General features: G+C 40.2%; 1 protein-coding gene across 1 annotated transcript; it reads right to left on the reverse strand.

Annotated features, from left to right (window-relative positions):
* Positions 1–3,554: 3,554 nt before the first annotated feature.
* Positions 3,555–4,823, reverse strand: LOC107871944 (uncharacterized protein K02A2.6-like). Its single transcript, XM_016718786.1, has 2 exons — positions 4,715–4,823; positions 3,555–4,087 (listed from the first exon to the last, which is right to left on the reverse strand). The coding sequence occupies exons 1-2, from the start codon at positions 4,821–4,823 to the stop codon at positions 3,555–3,557; spliced, it is 642 nt and encodes a 213-aa protein (XP_016574272.1).
* Positions 4,824–10,249: the final 5,426 nt, after the last annotated feature.

The raw sequence follows: 10,249 nt of genomic DNA on the forward strand, positions 1-10,249 counted from the left end.
AAAGCCATGCAAAAACACAAAGAACAGGAAACAATGAGGGAGATTAAACCGTAGGAGAAATCAAACCTGAAAACATTTATTTTAGACTCATTCGGAGGAGAGGGGGTTGTTCCGTGTGGTAGGGTGGCTGTTTGACCAAAGCAGTAGCGGCGTCGGGGAGGGCGTTGACTGGTGGAGGCACTGGTGAATGGAGGGACGACGCCACTAATGGCATTGGTCTCTGGATCTGCGATGGGCATCGGTGTCCATGGATGGTACGACAGAGGTGCTGTCCAATGATCTCGATGGAGGGGACTGGTCATCGTTATGGTGGCGGGAGCGACGTTGGAGCAAAGCAGGAGGAGGGCGAGAAGGGAAGCCTCGTAGTGGTGGTGGAGTGGCGCTAGCGGCGACGCTATTGTAGCCGATGGAGGCTATTAACGTTGGTGGTGCTGGCAGCTTAGTCATCGAAGAGGAGGAAGAAAAGGAAAGGGAGCGGTGGATGAAGGGGGTTGGCCACTGTCATTGTTATCATTAGTGGTGCGGGAGGGGGTGACCGATCGGCGCTGAGGAGAGAGGGTCATTGGGAGACAGAGAGAGAGAAGTTAGAGGGAGAGAAAGAGGGATGGAGCCTTTGGAAAGTATTTTAGGGTTAGGTTTTGATGTTTGTTTAAAAAGAAAGATAAAGAAGATCTGATCTCAGCCGTTAGATCATTCTTGATCAACGACTGATATTCAAGATCAGGTAGAATAAAAATGTGACTAGGATATTAATAGATTAGGCTAAAATTGACATAAGCTGAATTAAAATTAGCTAGATTTGTAATAAATTGAATAGAATTGGGCTATAAGATAAATAAAATCGAGCAAAGAATTTCAATTTTAGGCTGTTATTTAAATTAAAGTAGGGATAATAATATATGATAATAATACTAAATAAAAATAAATAAATAATAATAGATAATAAATAAATAATAATAAATAATAATAAATTATAATAAATAATAATAATAATTAAATAATAAGAAATATTAACAAAATAAATAATGTTGAATGATGGAAAACTAGATAAATGCATTTGGAAAATGTGAGTGTGCACAATTACATGAAAAGGTAATTTAATTAATGAAATCATGTAAAATATCGTATTCGATTAAAAAAAATTATAAAAATGATGCTAAAAGATAATAAAAGAATTTATGCATTTTTCTAAAATATGAATGCGATATGTTAGAAATCTGTTTGATGCAAGGGAAAATGTGCAAAAATATTAATATTTAAAAATTAACAATTTTGTTAAAATGCAGCCTAAATGTAGTATCGGGAGGTCAAAATTGGGTTCAAAAGTTGCCCCTTCATTGTTTGAGAATGATAAAAGAATTGTCATGCAACGAAAGTTGACGTAGTAGCTAATTTTGTCCAACCGAGATGACAGTTTGCTAGGAAGAAAGCAATGGGAGGTATTTAAAAAATAGTGTGGCTGAGACTTTGGCTTTAAGTTGCCTACATATCTCTATTTTTATGAGAATCAGGCCGTGTGTAGTTCTAGATTTGGGAATGAACAATATTCCTAAAGAATATTAATGACAAAAGTTGGGTCGTTTTAAAAAAAATGGTATTGTGGGTCAGTGAGGCGGTAGTGAATAGAATTTGAAATAATGACTCATAGAGAAGTTTGGGGATGTGAGATAGTTGAGTTTCGAGGTGAGTTCATGCGGTGGATGAATAGATGGAGTAATATTTCGAAAATAGAAACGAAAATTATCTCTGTTTGTTATTCCTTCTCCGTTACCTGTATCTCTATATCACTAAATAATAGGGTTAGGCGTGTAAGAAATAAACATAACGTAATTGTAGAAATAAAGAAAGTGTATCTGTTTTATCATGGAATCGTGTGATCAGTCGCTTGGCTTTTCATCGTGGGATCGACTTTTGAGGCTTCTCCATACATTATGGAATCGTGTAATTAGCTACTAGCCTTCTCATTATGGGATCAGCATTGGGGCTTCTCCATCGTGGTATCATCTTTTTGGGCTTCTCTATCATGGGATCGGCATTGGGCTTCTTCATACATTATGAAATCGTGGGATCAACATTTGAGTTTCTTGATCGTGGGATCAGCATTTGGCTTCTCCGTCGTGGGATCAACATTGGGGCTTCTCTATACATTATGAAATCGTGGGATCAACATTTGAGTTTCTCCATCGTGGGATCAGTATTTGGGCTTCTCCATCATGGGATCAGCATTGGGGCTTCTCCATACATTATGAAATCGTGGGATCAACATTTGAGTTTCTCCATCATGGGATCAGCATTTGGGCTTCTCCATCGTGGGATCAGCATTTGAGCTTTTCCATCGTGGGATCAATATTTTCGCTTCTCCATGATGAAATTGTGGCCCGTACCTACCACTTGTAGCTTGACTTGATAGAAATGATTAGTAAGAATATATGTGTGTGCATAGAGAATTAAGCATTGTAGCAAACAAACGTAACGGTAGAGATAATGAAAGATAACAAAGCGTAGTTGTCTTGTTGTCAGATCGACTGTGAAGTTCCTTGCCATGATATTTCATTGTCTATTGCTCTTTTATGGTGGAATGGTTGTTGTTATCTGTACCTGTTAATCCTATATCCAAAGAAAAATTGTGAGCTTGTAAAAATGGGAGGTTGATTTGTGCTTTTGCCTTGACTGAAGTATCCCCCTCATGATGTCGTCGCCTTGTTGATGAACTTCGTCCGTGCCTTCACTTGGGTAGACAGACAGTAAAAGGAAAATCATTTTTGAAAAAAAATCATGTTTGAAAAGAAAATTTATCCTTTGAGAGTAGTAAGTAAAATTTGTTAGAATAAATAAGAAAATTTTGTTGAATCGTTGATTGTGACATGTTTTGAGACTGTACAACATCTTGCAGATCCTTGTTCTCTTACCCAAAAATTTTTTAGAAACACTCAAAAATTTCTGCCCCAATATAGAACTAATTTTGTTGCGAGAATTCCAGCGTATTGCTCATAGAATTTTTTAGGTCGTCTCAAAAATTCTGTCCCAGTTTGTAATTTATGCCTACATCATGCCCACGTGGAATTTTTGAGGTCCTCTCAAAAATTTTGCCCCAGTTACAATACTCCTAGAGAGGGGAATAGAATGTTTTATTATGAAGTGACTGAACTCCATAGGAGCGCCTATGTATCCCTATTAAATGGGAATCAGGTCGAACGTAATTCCAATTACAATTCAAGGGGCGTAAAGATAAAATTAAATATAATATCTCTTAACAGCGTCTGAATTGATAGGCTTAGACCAAACCATGCTATCCATTTCTGTAAGTATGAGTGCTCCTCCTGTCAGGACTCGATGAACCACGTAAGGGCCTTGCCAATTAGGCAGGAATTTATCCGTTGCCTCATCTTGATGTGGAAAAATTTGCTTCAGAACCAGTTGTCCGAGCGCGAAATGTCTTGGCCTAACCTTTTTGTTGAAAGTTTTGGTCATTCTGTTTCAATAGAGTTGACCATGGCAAACTGCATTTATTCGTCTTCCATCTATGAGCGCCAGTTGCCGAATCTGCTTTGTATCTATTCGGCATCACTCAATTCTGCTTCCTGGATGACTCTCAAAGATGGTATTTCCATCTCATCCAGTATCACTACTTCATTGCCATAAACCAAAAAATAAGGCTTAGCACCTGTGGATGTCCTGATTGTGGTACGGTGCCCCAGCAATGCAAAAGGTAGCCTTTCACGCCATTGTCGACTGTTGTCAACCCTCTTGCACAGGATCCTCTTGATATTCTTATTTGCAGCCTCAACTGCTCCGTTCATTTGTGGCCTGTATGCTATGGAATTCCGATGCTTGATCTTGAACTTCTCACATGTTGCTTTCATTAGGTCACTGTTGAGGTTGGAACTATTATCGGTGATAATGGATTCGGGAATTCCTAATCGGCAAATGATAATGCTTCGACCGAAGTCATCTACGACCTTCTTTGTGACTGATTTGTGAGAAGTGACTGCTACCCACTTGGTGGAGTAGTCAATTGCAACAAGGATGAACCTGTGACCATTGGATGCGGCTGGCTCAATGGGACCAATAAGGTCCATGCCCCAAGCTGCGAATGGCCAAGGAGAGCTGGTGACATAGAGTTCGTTGGGCAGAACTCATATCATGTCAGCATAAGTTTCACACTGATGGCATTTCTACACATGGTGGATACAGTCATTTTCCTTGGTCAACCAAAATTAGCCTGATCTTAGTATTTTTTTTTGCCAACATGAAGCCGTTCATATGTGGACCGCATGTTCTGGCATGTACTTCTTCAATCAGCCCGAACACCTTTTTGGCCTTGACATATCTTAGTAAATCCAAATCAGGAGTCCTCCTGTACAGGATTATTGGTTGGCTAGCCTCTGAATGGTACATTTTTTATCACTTATCGTATTCTCAGGATAGTCTCCACTTTTCAAATACCTCTATATGTATGTATACCATGGTTTTTAGTCTGATTCCTCTTCCACATGGAAGCAATGTGCGGGTCGTTCATGCACTTGAATGGGAATAGGATCAATGTAATTCTTTTTTGGACATTGGATCATGGAATACAAAGTGGCCAAAGCATCTGGAAACTCGTTCTGGATCCTTGGGACATGTTTGAACTCTATCTTATGGAACTTCTTGCACATCTCTTGCACACACTCCAGATAGGGTAGGTGATTTGTGTTTTTGATGGCCCACTCACCTCGTACCTGATGGATCAATAAGTCTGAATCTCCAATCACCAATATCTCTTGGACATTCAAGTCAATAGCCAAACGGAGCCCTAGGATACAGGTGTCATATTTGACCATGTTATTAGTGCAAGGAAACCTGAGCTTGGCCGACATAGGGTAGTGTTGACCAATTTTGGAGATCACAAGATTGCCAATTCAAACTCCTTTGAAATTTGCAGCTCCATCAAAGAATAGTCTCCAACCGTCATATTCATCAGAGATATCCTCTCCTACGAATGCCACCTCCTCATCAAGGAAGTAAGTTTTCAATGGTTGGTACTCGTCATCCACAAGATATTAGGCCAGATAATCCGCTAGCTCTTGTGCTTTTACCGCCTTTTTAGTAACATAGACTATGTCAAATTCACTCAACAGTATTTGTCATTTGGCCAACTTTTCGAAAGGCATTGGCTTCTGGAAAATATATTTCAGTGGATCCATTCTTGAGATCAGGTAAGCAGTATGTGCTGAGAGATAGTGCCTTAACTTTTGAGCCACCCAAGTTAGAGCGTAGCAGGTGTCTCCAAAAGAGAATATCATGCCTCATAGGAAGTGAACTTCTTGCTCATGTAGCAGATGGCTTGTTCTTTCTTGCCTGTCTCATCATGCTGGCCCAAAATGCATCCGAAGGCGTTGTCGGTCACAGATAGGTACAATAGCAGTGGCCTCCAGGTTCGAGAGGAACCAAAATGGGAGGATTTGACAGATAATCCTTGATCTTGTCGAATGCCTATTGGCACTCCGTTGTCCATTCTACAGTAGCATCCTTCTTCAACTGCTTGAAAATTGATTCACAAATGACCGCGAATTGGGCTATGAACCGGCTAATGTAGTTGAGGCAACCCAAAAAGCTCATGACATCCCTCTTGCTTTTCAGAGGAGGAAGATCTTTGATGGCCTTGACCTTGGCAGGATCCAGTTCTATGCCCCTATGACTGACGATGAAGCCCAATAATTTCCCCATGGGGACTCCAAAGATACACTTTGCCGGGTTCAACTTCAAATTGTACTTCCTCAACCTGTCAAAGAATTTTTCTAAATCTGCCAAATGACCTGTACCTTTCCTTGATTTGATGATGATGTCGTCCACGTAAAATTCAATCTCCTTGTGGATCATGTAGTGAAATAAAGAGGTCATGGCCCTCATGTAGGTAGCTCTAACATTTTTCAGACCAAACAACATGAATTTATAGTAGTACACTCCCCACGGAGTAATGAAGGCAGTTTTCTAAGCATCATCATCGTGCATCTTAATTTGATAATAACCGTAAAAGTAATCCATGAATGGTTGTGTTTCATGCTTGGCACAATTATCAATCAAAATATGAATATTCGGGAGTGGAAAGTCATCTTTGGGACTGGCTTTGTTGAGATCCCTGTAGTCTACACACACTCTGACTTCTTCATCTTTCTTGGGGACCGACACAACATTGGCCAACCAAGTTGGGTACTTTGTTACTTGAAGAATACCAGCTTCAATCTGCTTTGAGATCTCCTCTTTGATTTTTAAACTCAAGTCAGGCTTGTACTTTCTGAGTTTCTGTTGGAAAGGCGAACAAGATGGGTTAGTGGGCAGTCGGTGAGCCACTATTAAGGTGCTCAGTCCTGTCATGTTGGCATAGGACCAATCGAAGACAACCGTATGCTTTTCCAGAAATCAGATGTACTCCTCTTTCTCTTCATTAGACAAGTGAACGCTGACGCGGGTTTCTTTTATGTCCTCAGAAGACCTTATGTTCACTATTTCTGATTCTGTGAGATTTGCCTTAGGTTTGTCTTCAAAATATTCAACCTTAGTGATAAATTCCTGGGGAGTCTCAAAGTCCTCTGTATTATCAACTTAGCTTACATTATGTTGTATTGTCTCATTAGATGTCACAATCTCAAATTCAACGATTTTAAACGTGAGTTTGCTGAAAGAAAAGGTAAATAAAGAACATTAATAATCAAAAGGGAAATTTTATTGATAAAGTGAATGTTGTGAAACATAGTGTTGAAATGAAAATAAAGAAACTAGAAACTTCAAAACATCTCGACTAATCAAGTTTATTAAGAAAAGAAATGCTAAAATATTAAACTTTATCATGTCTACCCAAGTACACGATAGGGTCTGGAAGGAGTGACAGTCCAGCTACTGGCAGTGACCTTTTATTTGTTGATTGGGATAGGGTCTCCTCCCTCCTAACTAATAATGACATGGAAACTATTTTCCTCCGTTAAAAAAAGAAGCCTTAAGCTCTCCAAGATGTCTTCTTCGCAATTGTCCAAACAACCAGCAGAACAGAAGGTCTTACGTAGTGCAGGCAGAGAATTTGGTAGAGAGTAGTGGCAGCCTTTCGGAGATGAATCCCACTACTCTTCCATGGTGTATTCGTATCCCAGGACGAAGGTGTCCATCTTAAGTTGTGGTTGTATGGGCTCGACGATTCCTTGCAATTTTGCTCCCAAACCCTTGCCAGGTTCATACCCTTTCATCATCTTTCCACCTATGTCCATCCAAGTCATGTCTACCTCCATAATATCATCATCAATCATGTTTGCCTCCTCAGTTTCAATATCATCTAAGTCTTTGTAAAAGAAGGTGATGTCCTCAGTCAGGGTGAGCCTTTTAAGCATCTCTGTTATTTTAATAACATCATCATTTTCACGAAATCCTACAGAAATAAAGATTTGGTATAATGACAATGCAGGGTCATGTGTGTTACTTACTTCATCCACCTCTTCATTAACTACATAGCCCATCCCACAATTGTATTCCTTCTAGTCAAATACTAGAGGATCAATTATTCCTTACAATTTGGCGCCAAGACCTTTGTCCTCTTCATACTCAAACCAACGCATATAACTCCAAGCGTTCAAGGGTTTCTCAATTTGCATGTAGCTTATTGTATCCTCTTTAATATTCCCGATCCATTGCAAAATGTCTAACCTTCCTTGCTCTTATTCACCCCATATCAATACCTCCTGTTGGAAGTACTCAAATCGGACACATTTTTGTAAGGTAGACGGGACCGCACCAGCCATATGGATCTAAGAACGTCTGAGCAGCAAATTATATGACGCAGGAATATCCAATACCTGAAAGAGTATAGGTAATATGGGGCCCAGTGTGATGTTCAGCATAATCTCCCCGATAGTGTTTCGCCGCGAGCGATCATATTCCCTTATGACTTTTACCCGGGGATGGATCCTGGTCATATCAATTTTAAAATACGTCAAGGTAGCCAGGGGAAAATATTTACCCCAGAGCCCAGATCTATCAGTACTCATGAAATTTCTCTTCTTTCACATTATACGGTGACAAACAACGCGTCGTTGTGCGGCCCTTCGTCAATGCTTCCTACCAATTTAAGAGTATGGAATATTTCTCTGTCAAGGTCTTCTTTTCCTTCGCTGGTGTATATTGGATGTCCCTTCTCTCTATGTATCACAACCTATTAATGATTGTATTCAAACTTAAGGAACTAATGAAGAGTAGAGGATACGACGCCAGCCGCATGAAGCCAAGGACGTTCGAGCAGCAAGTTGTAAGATGTGAGGATGTCCATCACCTGGAAGGGTATAGAGAAAGGGACTGGACCCATCAGCATTTCCAATGTAATTTCTCCAATTGTGCCCCTTTAAGAGCCATCGAACCCTTTCAGGTTCATTTTCCACATTTTCACCTTGGACATATCAATCTCCAATCTGGTCAAGGTGTTCAAAGGGAAAATATTTAATCCCGAGCCTGGATCAATCAGAACACGGGATATCATCCCTCCTTCGTACTGTAGTGTGACTTATAGAGCCCGATTATGTGCTCTTCCTTCGGGCGGCAATTCATCATCATTAAATAAAATCTTGTAAGCCTTGAATACTTGCCCTACCATATGGGCCATCTCTCCATCTGTAGTGGTAGTCGGCACATAAGCTTTACCTAAGACCCTCATCAAGGACTTTTGGTGGTTCTCTGAAGTCTGGAGCAATGTTATTATTGAAATCTAGGCATGATTCTTACTCAGTCGTTCGGCCATAGAATACTCCTTTGCTTGTACCTTCTTCCAGATTCCATCTTCGACCACGGTGGCAGGGGTTGCTTTCCTTTGCTAGAGCTTTCTTGAAGCAGGTTTTCAGAAGTGTATATGCTTCCTGATCTGGTGACACCTTGTGCAACGTCTGTTTCGGGTACCTTGGCTTTCCTTGAAACATTGAGGTCATAATCCCATGGAACTGCATGAGAATTGGTTACAGCTGGAGTAGCTCTCACTACAGTAAAGGGGGCTCTGGGTGTGGCAAGCTCAACCTCAAAGAAAGCCTATTTCTGCACCATGATAGGAGTTCTGTTTTCTTCCTCAATAACCCAAATAGAGTGATCCAAGTCTACTTCATCACCAGCCTCGAGCATATTTACCTCATGAGCAGGGAGAGGATTATTTTTTCAATCGGCATGCAACCACTCAATATATCCCACCGCATAGCCTGCGTTGTATTTGGCTACCGCAATACTTCCCTTGTCGAGATGAGTCTTTCCGCTCTAAGATTTGGTCAGTTTGCTGGTATTTGGGATTTTGTCGTCTTCGTAGTCCATTCAGTGTGCGTCCATGTTGGCGACCTTTGAGATTATTGTTTCTCCCCGCTTGCCTCATTACTCTAGCAGGTGCATATGGTTGTAGTCCGTGAAGTCTGATCAAAACCAAGTAAATGTAGCGCTGATGGTACATTACAAAGTCCGTGCTAGAAATCATTCAAACATCTATTGCACGGAGTCTTCCGTCAGAGTGCCCAACATTTGGCCCCATTTTTCTGTCTCGTTTGGCCGCTTAATCTTTGTGACTCCCAACGTGACTCAAGTATCATGGGAAGAGATGTTGTTTATTCCAAACGACCTTGGCATGCTTTGTAGACCATGAATTTTCTGGAGATGTTCGATCAACCATAACTACAGCAACAAGTTGCACCCCTCAAAATGTTTGGCCCCATTTTTGCAACTTCCAAGGGACCGGTAGATTTCTGCCACTATCATGGGTACGACAGTGCAAGGTTTCTTATTAATTCCATTGCATAATGCATCAGCTACGGTGATCAGTCGAGTGTGCACTACTTCTTTTGCTCTGATTGGAAAGACCACCGTTCCTAGAAAGTAAACGATGAATGCAAAAAATTGTTTATCTTCCTAAGAAACAGGGTAAGGTTCCCTCTGATATTCTATACCATACAAAATGTTATTATATATTAAGATTGATCCAAAATAAGCTCAAGAATAAAATATTATAGATAATTAATTTTTAAAACTGACAAATAAATAATAATGTGATTATCTTTTTATTATTTGTGCGTAGACAATATATCTATTGGGGGGGGGGGGGGGTATTTTCATTCAGAAATAACGTCATGTTTGAAATATTCAAATAAGATATTGAAATATCAAATAATTAACTAAAATATTTTGATACGCGGGTACGTATACTAGTATATTATAAAGTAGAGGACGAAGTACAAGAAGAAGTCACGTGGTAAGTTATTGC

Source organism: Capsicum annuum, chromosome 5 (assembly GCF_002878395.1).
Source record: "Capsicum annuum cultivar UCD-10X-F1 chromosome 5, UCD10Xv1.1, whole genome shotgun sequence".
Lineage (NCBI taxonomy): Eukaryota > Viridiplantae > Streptophyta > Magnoliopsida > Solanales > Solanaceae > Capsicum > Capsicum annuum.